Genomic DNA, 13674 nt, shown 5'->3' with positions numbered 1-13674 from the left:
AGAATCAACTCCTGCAACAACCTGGACCTGCTGCAATTTGCCTCTCACCACAATAGGTCTACAGTGGATGCAATTTTACTTGGCCTTGGACCACCTGGACAACAGCAGGTGCTCTTTATTGATTACAGCTCAGTGTTCAACACAATCACACCCTCAGTTCTGATCAACAAGCTCCACAACCTGGGCCTCTGCACCTGGATCTTTGACTTCTTCATTGGGATATCACAGTCAATACAGATTGGAAATAATATCTCCACTTTGCTGACAATCAATACTGGCACACCTCAGGGATGTATGCTTAGCCCACTGCTACTCTCTCTACACCCATGACTGTATGGCTAGGCACAGATCAAATGCTATCTATAAATTTGCTGACAGTACAACTATTGTTGGCAGAATTTCAGATGGTGACGAGGGGTATACAGGAGCCAGATATTCGAGCTAGTTGAGTGGAGTCACAACAACGACCTTCACTCATCATCAGTAAGCCCAAAGAATTAATTGTGGACTTCAGAAAGTGTAAGATGAAGGAACACATGCCAGACCTCATTAAGGGATCAGAAGTGAAAAGAGTAAGCAATTTCAAATTCCTGTGTGTCAATATCTCTGAGGATCCATCCTCGACTCAACGTTGATGCAGCTACAAAGAAGGCAGAATAGTGGCTGTATTTCATTTGGAGTTCAAGGAGACTTGGCATACCACCAAAGACAATTGCAAATTTCTACCAATGTACCACGGAGAGCATTCTAACTGGTTGCATCACAGTCTGGTATGGAGGGGCCAGTGCAGTTTTGGAAAAGGCTGCAGGAAGCTGTAAACTCAGCCAACTCCATCATGGGCACCAGCCCCTCCAGCATCAAGGAAATCTTCAATAGATGATGCCTCAAAAAGGCGGCACCCATCATTAAGGACTCCTATCACCCAGGACATGCCCTCTTCTCATTGTTATCATCAAGGAGGTGGTACAAGAGCCTGAAGAGATACATTCAGCATTTTAGGAACAACTTCTTCCCCTCCACTGTCAGATTTCTGAATGGATAATACATCCATGTATGCTGCTTCAGTATTTTTTTCTCCTTTTTTGGACTATGTACGTAGTTAATGCATGTACAGTACATACATTAATATATAATATACAAATCTACAAGTTACATGTATAATGTAATTTAGTCTTTTATTATGTACACTATACTACTGCCACAAAACAAATTTCACGATATATATTGATGATATTAAACATGATTCTAAACCCTTGCAAGGCATCAAGCCCCAATGATGTACCTGGGCAGGAACTGAAAACCTGTACCAGCCATTGTACTGATGTACTCAAGGACATCTTCAGCCTCTCACTGCTGCGGTCTGAGGTTTCCACCAGCTCCAAAAGGGGAAGTGAAGATTTCAGTGTCCAGGAAGAGCTAAGTAAGCTTTAGCAGTCAGTAGCACTCTCACTTACCACAAGTGAAGTGCTTCAAGGAGGTTGGTAATGGCTTCTCCTGAGCAACCAACTGAATCCATTGCAATTCGCCTATTGCCACAAGTTTACAACAAATGCAATCTCACTGGTTCATCGCTCTGCTTTGGAGCACCTAGACAACCACAAAACGTATCAGGCTTGTTTATACATTACAGCTGGGTGTCCAATACCATTGTCCCATCAGTACTAATCACCAGGCTTTAACACTGAGCCCCTATACCTCCCTCAACCACAGGATCCTCAACTTTCTTATTGGGCAATCAGAGTCAGCATGGATTGGTGATAACATCTCCTCCTCGCTGACAATCAACACAGGCATACTTCAAGTATGTGTGCTTAGTCCATTGCTCTACTCTCTACATTAGTGATGGTGTGGCGAAGCACAGCTCAAATGACATCTACAAATTCTTTAGTGACTTCACCTCCATTGTTGGTAGAATCTCAGGTGGCAATGAGGTGGTGTACATAAGCAAAATAAACTGGAATTGAAAAAGGTGTACAGAAGAGAGATAGTTCTGCTAGTTGACTAACATTGCAACAAAAACTTTGCACTCAGTGTTGGTGCGACAAAGGAAATTACTGCAGGCTTCAGGAAGGGGCAGTGAGAAAAATCACACGCCAGTCCTCATTGAGAGGTTAGCAGTGGAAAGGAAGAGCAGCTTCAAGTTCCTGGGCATAAACATCTCATAAGATCTATCCTAGGCACAACACACTGATGCAATCACAAAGAAGCCATGGCTGTACTTCACAAGGAGTTCAATGCCATACTGTATGTCATTATGCCAATATGGATGCTCGGTGGAGAGCACTCTGAAGGGTAGTATCACAGCCTGGTATGAAGCCTCTGAAGTACAGGATCTCAAGAGGCCGCGGAGAATATACACTCAGCCAGTTCCATCACAGGCAGAACCCTCCCCACCATGGAGGACATCTACAAGAGGTGGTGCCTTAGGAAGGCATCATCATCACTGAGGATGCTCAACATACAGAACATGACCTCTTCTCATTACTACCATTAGTAATGAGAATCTCATTGATACTAACGAGTAAGTATGGTGGCCTGAGCCATACTCAATCATTCAGAAACAGCTCCTTACCGTCCACTATCAGATTACTGAATGATCCATGAACACTACCTCCTCATTATTCCTTTTATTCGTACTTGTTTGTAATCTATAGATCTTTATGTCTTTGCACTGTACTGCTACTGCAAAACAACACGTTTCATATTACGTGTTGGTGATAATATATCTGATTCTGATATCCCTCAACATAGCAATGATCCAAACTTCATCCAAGGACCAACTCCGGTCTGGATCAGACACGCAAAAAGGGAAAAGGGAAAAGAGTGTCAGGGTAACACACACAATGCTGGAGGAACTCAGCAGGTCAGGCAGCATCTACGGACAACAGTACACAGAAAATGTACAACACATTACAGGCTCTTCAACCCACAATATTGTGCCGACCATGTAACCTACTCTAAAAACTGCCTAGAATTTCCCTACTGCATAGCACTCTATTTTTCTAAGCTCTATGTACCTATCTAAGAGACTCTTAAAATCCCCTATTGTATCCACCTCTACCAGTGTCACTGGCAGTGCATTCCATGCACCCACCACTCTCTGTGTCCAAATCTTTTCCATAGATGCTGCCTGGCCTGCTGAGTTCCTCCAATATTTTGTGTGTTGCTTAGATTTCCAGCATCTGCAGATTTTCTCTTGTTTGTGAATGGCAGGATTACTTCATTAGCTCTAACACCATGGGCCTTGGACATAACTATATTTTAAGACCATAAGCTTAAAATATAGTTGAGTCCAAGATACAGCTATAAGATATAGGAGTAGAAGTAGGTCATTCAGCCCATCGAGTCTGCTCTGCCATTCAATCATGGGCTGATTCAATTCTTCCAGTCATCCCTACTCCCCTGCTTTCAACCCCATACCCTTTGATGCCCTGGCTAATCAAGAACCTATCTATCTCTGCCTTAAATGCACCCAATGACTTGGCCTCCACAGCTGCTCATAGCAACAAATTCCATTGATTTACCACCCTCTGACTAAAGTAATTTCTTCGCATCTCTCTTCTAAATGGACATTCTTCAATCCTGAAGTTGTGCCCTCTTGCACTAGAATCCCCTACCGTGGAAAATAACTTTGCTAAATCTGTTCAGGCCTTTTAACATTTGGAATGTTTCTATGAGAACCCCCCCTCATTCCCCTGAATTCCAGCAAATACAACCCAAGAGCTTCCAGACGTTCCTCATTCTCGGAATTATTCTCATGAATCTTCTCTGAACCCTCTCCAATGTCAGTATATCCTTTCTACATTAAGGAGCCCAATACTGCATACAATACTCCAAGTGTGGTCTCATGAGTGCCTTATAGAGCCTCAACATCACATCCCTGCTCTTATATTCTATACCTCTAGAAATGAAAGCCAACATTGCATTTGCTTTCTTCACAACTGACTCAACCTGGAGGTTAACCTTTTGGATATCTTGCACATGGACTCCCAAGTCCCTTTGCATCTCAACTAAATAGTCTGCCCATTTATTTCTTCCACCAAAATGCATGACCATACACTTTCCAACACTGTACTTAATTTGCCACTTCTTTGCCCATTCCCCTATGTATCTAAGTCTCTCTGCAGGCTGTTTCCTCAGCACTACCTGCTCCTCCACATATCTTTGTATCATCGGCAAATTTAGCCACACATCCATTAATACTATAGTCAAATCACTGACATCATAAAAAGCAGCGGTCCCAACACTGACCCCTGTGAAACTCCACTGGTAACTGAAAACCAGCCCTTTATTCTCACTCCGTTTTCTGCCGACCAGCCAATGCTCCATCTACACTAGTAACTTCCCTGTAATTCCATGCTCTACAATTTTTAATATCCATAAATTGTTCCTAACAGCACAGTCCAAATCACTGTGGGAGTAAACACCTGTGCACATACAGCGAGAAAATGCACTTTCCAGAAGCATCATCGAACAAAAATTAATATCAAAGCACATTATTGGGGTATGTGACATAAGCCCAAGCTATTTAAGGAAGGGTTTTAAGTGGAAGGAATTTCAGAATTTACCACCTTGGCAGCTCATGAAATGGTTGCTTTAACTGGTAGAGCAAATACATTTGGAGGTTGGAATTGATAAGTAGAAACAGCAGAGGCTCATGGGGCTGAAAGATGTCAAAATGATACAGCAAGGTGAGATTTTAAAATAAGAATGAAAATTTTAAAAATGAGGTTGGGAACTAGTTTGGTACAAAGATGGGAGATAAACAGAGCTTTGTGCTTGACCTGCAGAGCTCCTCCCAGCAGTTTGTCTGGTGCTCCAGATTCCAGTATATGCAGTCTCCTGTTTGTCACACATATTCCGTTTTCATTTCCAGTTTCCAGCATAATGCAGTTTTTATAATTCTACTGTTTAAAAGTCAATGGAATTGCTTCATTCATTTCAGATTAGACTAACTACTTAAAAGGAGCTTAATGATGTTGAGAACGCTTTTGTAATTTGGCCTGCCTTCGTAATTACATCCTGACAAAAAAATTATAGAGATGATAAAGGTGTTTTTCACTTCTTGTAAAACAAAGGAAAAACACCAAGTCAAAGCTTATGGTGCTGAATGACAACTCTAACGTAACTGCAGCTGCTTAAAAACTTTTTGATCTTACACAATGATTCATTATTAGATCTTTCACTCTGCTTCTGTGGATTTAAATGTTCAAAAAAAAAATTCACCTCAGGTATCAGTATTTGGAAACCTTCATTACGTATGAGAAAACATCTCAATGCAAAAGAAAACCACTCATACTAGACATGCTTTAAGAGAAAGGAGAGGAAAGAGGGTGAGGTAGAACAAGTCTGCAGCAAGACATCAGCAATCATCTGAAACTGACCTGAAAGAAAGAGCTTCAATATAGAAAGGCAGTGATATACTCTGCTGCTTTATAAACCAAACTTTACATTCTCAAGCCATATGATCATAGAAAATTATAGACAGTCATATTAATGGAAAATATTCTTAATACTTAATTGAAGATAAAATTAGGAGTTCCAAGTTTACACATCAATTTAAATGTCAGTAGCTTCCCCAATGCTAATTTTCTCCTAATGATTCTTACCCTTACTAGATTGCTAACCTATGCACGCAGGCTGCCCTTTTGTTACCTCCCTTCGATGCTTCTTCTGTATGAACACCAAGACATGGTTGGCAGCTCAGTAGTTCATAATGGATAGTTCATCCAAAAACTACCCACACTTGTCCAAAACATGTGCTTTATCCATCTGGACACAAAACAGTAGATATAAATCAAGAATCCAACACTCACTCATCAATTCATTGATTGAATTCTCCTTTTGTGAGATAAGAAATGCCGTGGGCTGCTGGTTCCACCAAGGTCGCCAGCCTAAAAACAACCTCAATACTGTTCTGTGTAGTGGAACAGGAACACTATTACCCTACCATATAAGCCAGCAAAGCTGCTTTGTTATTTGATGAACCCATGGTTGGTCATCCTGCTTAACCTTTTCGCAAAACTTTTCACTTTCATGTCCAATATCTTAACTGATTGACCTTGGATATTGTGCCCTGGGACAGAATTAAAAAAAAACAATCTATGAATAAATTTCACTTCATCTCTGCTTTAAATTGCTGATCCCCATCCTGAAGCTTTAACTCCTAGTTCCAGTTAAAGAATGTCAAAATAATGCTCTCTAACAACACATAATACATTCATGCCTTCATGTAAAAGTGATCAGAAATTTAGAAATTATTTTAGAATCAAGGGGAAAATTCATTGAGTAGTGGGTTAATCTACGTTGCTGCTAGATTGATAGGCACCAAAGCTGCAGGGATGCAAAAATACTTTCAATGTTTGAAATCCTTACACATAAAATAGGCCAATAGTCACGAAGAAGCTAGTGCAAGATCAATAATATTCCATACAAAAGCTTACTCACTGTGAATTCCCCTGTAACTGCATCAAATCCCACATGAATTGTGTGTTCAAAGTCTGAAGGAAGAGAGATCTCTGGGCGTTCTTTTTCTTTCTTCTTGTTAGCTGGAGATAGGAAAAGAGGAACCATTGGTTGTAGGGAAATCTGTACCTTTTGAATATTTCACCAGAGCTGCACCCAGCTCTATGAATATACATAGAATGCTACAGGACAGAACAGGCGCTCAAGCCCATCTAGTCCATGCCAAACTATTATGCTGCCTGGCTTGCTGAGTTCCTCCTGCATTTTGTATGCATTTCCAGCATCTGCAGATTTTCTCTTGTCTATTACTCTGTCTAGTCACATCGACCCACCCCTGGACCATAGTCCTCCATACCCCTCCCATTCATTCAAATTTCTCTTAAATGTTGAAATTGAACCTGGATCCACCACTTCCATTGGCAGTTCATTCCACACTCTCATTACCCTCCAAGTGAAAAAGATCTCCCTCATGTTCCCCTTAAACTTTTCACCTTTCATCCTTAATGCATGAACCATTTCCAGTCTCATCCAATCTTAGTGGAAAAAGCCTGCTTGCATTAACCTTATCTATATAGTAGCTCTTATAATAAATTTGAATGTCCCTATCAAATCTCCCCTCATTTTCTTACACTTTAGGGAATAAAGTCTTAACCTATTCAACCTTTCCCTACAATTACACAAATAACATAGAAGTCCCAGCAATATCCTTGCAATTTTCTCTGCACTGTATTAAGATTGAGCACCAAATAACTCCAAAGCAAGGCATCTGGGGACCGCCCACAATTCAGTCTTAAAACGGGAAAACAAATTATATCAAACTGCTTTACTTCAAGTGGGAATGGTAAGCCATATTCTGTTAATTTCTTCCCCCCACCCCCGATTTTACACTGCAGTGCTACTTCCCCACTAACACTGGAGGCCTGTGGCAAGTGGTGTGCTACAGGGATCGGTGTTGGGTCAGTTGTTCGTCATCTATATCAATGATCTAGGTGAGCACTTTGGCAACTGCTCACACTTGCAGAATGAAAGTGAATGTCTTCTAGTTGTAAAAGTATTCATGAGGTTCTCCCTAGTATTTACTTTTTATACCTCCCCAACCCCCCCACAGCAAGGTTCAAAGTAGAATGGAATTTCAGTAAGAAATCTTTCTCGAATTCACCGATTGGACAGATATTTGTTGTAATTTTGGGCTCTACTGGCATGATGATGAATTGTAGGAATTTTATGCAAGAATATTTGCAATACCAGCTGCCGAATACATGATATTCTAGAATTCTCTTTGATAATCTGCTACTGTTATTGAATTAATTTGCAATTTTGGTTCTCCCTGCAAAAGCATCATTTATTGCCTACACTTAAATGTCATTAAGTGGGTGGTGAGTTCTTTTTTGAACCATCATTCCTTCTGCTGAGGCTACTGCTATAGAGCTGTACGTAGGGCAGGGAGTTCCAGAATTTAGACCCAGTAACGATGACAAATTGGCACTACCCTTCTGAGTCAGGTTGCATGCACTGTGCTGTGGAGGAGAACCTGCAGATGATGACATCCTCATGTACTTGAAGCCATTGTGCTTCTTGGCACAAATGGTCAGAGGTTCATGAAGCTCTCCTAGAATAGCCCAGGTGAATAACTGCTGTGCCACTGGGTACACAGTACAGCCATGGTACATGAGGTGGAGAGTCGCATCACTCTCCTGATTTTTGCCTCTGGATGGAAGGCTCTGGGGGAGTATCAGGAAGTGAATTACTCACTACGACTGCATTAGATTCTCCTGGGTGCACTGGTTGCCTCCGACATCCAATGTTGTGCTGGTCGGTAGGTTAATTGGCCACTGGTGTAGGTGAGATGGAAGAGAATCAGAGGATGTTGATAAGCAACAGTGAACAAATTACAGGTAAATGAGTAAGGGAATGGACGAGGTGGTCTCCTCCTAACTCATAAGAGAACAGGAATGTAAACCATAAACATTTGCCTTAATGCAAAATCAGTCTTCAACCATTGGAGTGTTGTCCCTTTGATGCCTGTTGACCTAAAGATAATTCTTTTTTTCAGCATTTGCTTCTTGAGGCAATCTTCAGTCTTTCCTTCTGTCTCTGAACTCAAAACCAGAACGTCTATCCACCTAGATTTAACTTTACCTCCAGGACCCAAATACTCTCCCAATACTCAACAAGCCACTCGTTTCCTGACTCAGTTACTGTATTATAGACAAAAGGGGGGGGGGGAGAGTGGAGGAGTTGGCCTAACCAGAGACTTCTGCACTTTAGACACGAGCACAATTGACATACTTCTTCATTGTCAAGCACAAGAAAAATGTTTGTGATTAAATTTTGAAACTCAACAGGAACAAAATAGAAAGACATGTCAGTCTATTCTTGCAAATGTCAGAATAATGTTTAGAGGAATGACTGTGATTTCTGAAAACCAGCTTTACCCTAAACATCAGCTTGCTGCTACCTGATCTGTTGTGAATGTTTTGAAGTTTTATTTCCATTTACTATTTAATTTGCCTTATTGGCTGTTATTGTTCCACAGTATTTGACCCCTGATAACAGCTACAAATCTCTTTTATCCAGTAACACTTAGCGTTTCACTTGCTTCTTTATACATACACTAGAAGGTCCCATCCATTTTGCAGAATTTCATTTCATTCCAGAACTTTTGGTCACAATGACTCTGTTAACCAAATGCAATCAATTGTGGATGACTGCTCATGATAACATGAGCACAACAACATGACACTAAAGAATCCTGACCCTTTGGGTCAACACTATGCTGAAATCAGGCGGGTCCCTCCAGGGCACAAACGCCCAATAAATCAGTACCTTTTACATTGAGGGAGGGGAAAATATGATAAATCAATACATTAAACTTGTTAGCTTTTAATCCAGACTCGATTTCATAAGAAATTTACTCAAAATTGCAGGAACTAACTCCGCAATCTTGGGCTAGAACGTTAACTGGACAGTGTGCCTTTTTCCTCTGGACCTCTGCTTTGTCATCAGCAAAGAAAGATTGAGCACCAAATAACTCCAAAGCAAGGCATCTGGGGACCGCCCACAATTCAGTCTTAAAACGGGAAAACAAATTATATCAAACTGCTTTACTTCAAGTGGGAATGGTATGCCATATTCTGTTAATTTCTTCCCCCCACCCCCGATTTTACACTGTAGTGCTACTCCCCCCCCCAAGTTTGTACGGAAGTCTGGCGAAATTGACACACTTAAACTGGGACCACAAATGATGATAGGGTGAAATATATTCAAAAGTACAGCAAATTCTACTAATAGGTTTCGCTCTGAATTCCAAGAGTCTGACAGAGGCAGTGGTCACAGATCGGCATGCCTTCAGTGTGGTGTGGGTCACAAACCATAGACCAAGGCTTACTATTCAACTTCATGAGAGAAAACCTTAGGCTTAGGGAACAGTATGAAATGTCTGCATTTTCAAAACTTTCTTCATAGCAACCAAATAGCCCATAATAGGAAGTTAATCAATCCCCTCTATAATTAGCTTTCTTTGCTTGTAAGGCTCTCAAAATAATCCAACACCAGGTTGAGAAAGGGAGATTTCTACTGAAGCCAGATAACAGTGTAACGGGCATCCTCCTCCCAAAAGCTCAGACTGGCATACAGCTTTATAATTACTGCAAGTGCCAACATAGAATGACACAGGAACTGCAGTCAAGATAGAAGCATCACAACCAAGCCACATATAGAACTCACACCATCCTGCAAGATTCATTAGGCAATAAATCAACTCAGTGACTCTCCTCTCTACATTAGAAACCGCAGAGCCAAGCGCACTGACATCACTCCAGCAACGAGCAGCTACAGACCTCAGCGTTTTCACTTTGCCATAATCCCTTCACCCTGTAAAACATTTACTTCAGACACAGTGAGAAAGGTTGATACTTTACTCTTGTCTCCTGCCCCTGGAAAAATGGAGCGCAGTCGGGCTTTCTTGTTCTTTTCCTCGGGAACCAGTGGGAGAGGCTTGGAGCCGTGGTTAAGGGAAGATGAGTCGCGATTGTTACTGTTCATTCTCAAGGGAGGAGCTGGTGGTTTTTCTTCAGCATCAACACTATCTGACATCTTCAGCAGTCGTCACATGTATCTAGAAAAAGCAAAAGGAAGAAACGTTAGTATTCTTATTTGATGGAACACCCCTTACATGAGGCAATTCACATGATCACAGAGGAAATAATGTGAGTAGGCATGGTCACTTTGTCAGTCATTAACAGCCTCAGGCTTCAACCGGCAATCTCTCTGCCCCTCTTCTTTCTCCCCCCCCCCCCACACCTGTTTAGTTCCAATAAAAAAAACACATCTTCCACATTGCTAATGCCTCGAAAACTTCAGAATATCTACCTTACATGTTATCAAGACAAAATTAGGCAAGCCATATTATGTTTGGCAGACCAGAGTAAAGAGATTAATAACAAAAAAGCTATTTTTAAAAAAAAATCCTTTCCAACACCTGGCACCCATTTTCCTTCTCGAAGTTCAATTTTATTATCAGAGTACATATATGTCACCACATACAGTCCTGAGATTCATTTTCTTGTGGGCATTGAATAGTAACTATAACAGGATCAATGAAAGATCAGTTTGGATGGGCAAGTGAATGTAGTTATTCTCTTTTGTTCAAGAGCTTGATGGTTAAGGGGTAGTAACTGTCTTGATCCTGGTGTTGAGAGTCTTGAAGCTCCTGTACCTTCTACCTGATGGCAGCAGTAGAAACGAGCATGGCCTGGGTGGTGAGGATCTCTGAAGCTGGATGTTGCTTTCTTACGACAGTGTTTCACGTAGATGTGCTCAACGGTTGAGAGGGGTTTACCCGTGATGTACTGGGCCACATCCACTACCTTTTGTAGGTTTTTCCATTCAAAGGCATTGGTGTTTCCACTGAGCAGGTAATTTGTTTAGGTAATGAGGTGAATGCCCCAATGTTACTGTACCCAATACTGCAGAATATCATCTGCACTTCATAGAAGGATATATATTTACTAACATGCAAATAATCAAGCGACCCAGTTTACAATACAACTTAATTTTTTAATTCTTCACTGTAAATAAATCCTTAAAAAGACTAGTTATGAAGATTTGAGACTTGTGTCCTCTTGGATCCTGGTGCATTATGAGGGATATAGATAGGATAAATACAAGCAGGCTTTTTCCACTGAGGTTGGGTGGGACTACAACCAGAGGCCATGGGTCAAGGGTGAAAGGTAAGAAGTTTAAGAGGAACATAAAGGGAAACTTCTTCACTCAAAGGGTCGTTAGAGTGTGGAATGAGCTGTCAGCACAAGTGGTGCATGACAGCTTGATTTCAATGTTTAGTATAAGTTTGGATAGGTACATGGATAGTAGGGATATGGAGCATAATCTCCCGGTGCAGGTCGATGGGAGTAGGCAGTTTAAAATGGTTTCAGCATTGACTAGATGGGCCAAAGAGCCTATTTCTGTGTTGTACTTCTCTATGACTCTATTGGGAAGTACAATCACACAAAATCAGATCAAAGAAAAGGAGACACCAACATAAGCCTTGTAAGTCTTTGAGGACAAGTTAGAAGAAGCATCCTAATAACATTTAAATACCTGCATTAGCAATTCTCCATCCAAATTCAGAAATATAATGAAAACATAATTTAAAACATTGCCGTCTCCAATTTCCAAGTGAACAGTAAGTGGATGATATCGTTGTATCACTCTGAACTATAAACTTTGCTGATATCCCACTGCAGAACAGCAGAATGAAAAAGTAGCTGAAAATCTCAGGAAATAATACCCTAGGCAGATGTTGAGAGCGTTGATTTGATTTATACAAATCTGCCCACAAGACTACACTGAATATTTCAGGTCCAATTTAATTTTGTTTTGCCAAGAGCTACTGTGCATGTAGGGGAATGTCAGGGCTTTGCTACTCAACAACATACCTTGGTTAAAACATTGACATCAATTTTCATTGCCACTGCTGTCAGCTAAATTAAGCTCTGAAGAGCCATAAGCCATCATAGGTGCATTCTAAAAAAATCCTGAACGATTCTATGGGACAAATGTCACTGCATCTTCAAACTCAGTTGAATGTAAATTCAGCAGGCCAGGCAGCATCTATGGAAAATACAGTTGACATTTCAGGCCAAGACCCTTCAGCTGAAGTTCTGCCGAAGGGTCTCGGCCTGAAACATCGACTGTACGCTTTTCCGTAGATGCTGCTTGGCCTGCTGAGTTTCTCCTGCATTTTAAGTGTTACTCTGGATTTCCAGCATCTGCAGATTCTCTCTTGTTTATGAATGTAAATTAAAATGTGTACAAAATGGACTACCAAACAAATTATCTCAACACACTTCAAAGTAGGATGGCATACAGGATACTGATTTGCAAAAAGTGGTATTGATGGGAGGAAAATATTTCAATAAAGAAATTAAATTCTCAATTATTTATTTGGATACAGCTGCACTGCACAGTACATGAGCCTGTAACATGTATATTTTTATGCACTTTCTAGAATAAACGCTAATACAGTAATGCCATTTTTGTTCTTAGGCAGTCAAAGGACTTGCTTCCATTCCAGTTTTGTGGACTTTGAGATGGGCAACGTGGTCTATTGTAGGAACCAGACTCTTCTAAAGCAGGGGCAGGTCGACAAATCAGTGAACCTTAGCTTCTCAACACCATCCCAGCGCCTCCTCTCCAGTCTGAATGGTTATAGGCCAGAGATTTCTACAAGTTACTGTGGATATTGCATCTCTTCAAGGCGGCTACAAGCAAAGCTGCCAGGCTACAAATCCTGAACCTGGCAGCTTCTGTCAACCTGGTAACCTCGTCCCACAAGGAGGGTGCTCGCCTTCTGAAGCAGGGGATGCTAAAAATAAGGCAATATAGGTTTCCGATCAGAGAGGTGAAATTTAAAAGGGATACCAACAGTAGCTTTAGCATGCAAAGGGTTATGTGTACAGACCTCCCTTCTTCAATGCAGTTTTCAGAATGTTTAGAACTGATGAGCAGAACAATAAACCAACTACCTTTTCACATTTTAAATATTCTGAAATAATAGAAAACTTACACAAATTAGACCAACACTTACAGGGCCTGCTTATTTCTGAAATGTTTAGCTCTCCTATATACTGTTTCACTGCTAGCATGGATAGATATGGAAAAACAAACAGCTGCAGATACTGGAGGCAAAAGACTCCAGAAGCTGGA

General features: G+C 41.0%; 1 protein-coding gene across 8 annotated transcripts in view; it reads right to left on the bottom strand.

Annotated features, from left to right (window-relative positions):
- Positions 1 to 13674, bottom strand: part of LOC140734253 (serine/threonine-protein kinase PAK 3) — a 240468-nt gene that overhangs the window by 79245 nt on the left and 147549 nt on the right. For all 8 annotated transcript variants that reach the window (XM_073057972.1, XM_073057968.1, XM_073057974.1 and 5 more), the window contains exons 2-3: positions 10386 to 10582; positions 6448 to 6548 (exon numbers count right to left, since the gene is read on the bottom strand). In XM_073057972.1, coding sequence (XP_072914073.1) covers positions 6448 to 6548; positions 10386 to 10560 — 276 coding nt within the window. In that variant the 5' untranslated portion in view covers positions 10561 to 10582. The remainder of the gene's footprint in view (positions 1 to 6447; positions 6549 to 10385; positions 10583 to 13674) is intronic.

Source organism: Hemitrygon akajei, chromosome 10, assembly GCF_048418815.1.
Source record: "Hemitrygon akajei chromosome 10, sHemAka1.3, whole genome shotgun sequence".
Lineage (NCBI taxonomy): Eukaryota > Metazoa > Chordata > Chondrichthyes > Myliobatiformes > Dasyatidae > Hemitrygon > Hemitrygon akajei.
Note: the sequence above shows the minus strand (reverse complement) of the source record. Positions and strands in the feature narration are given on the sequence as shown.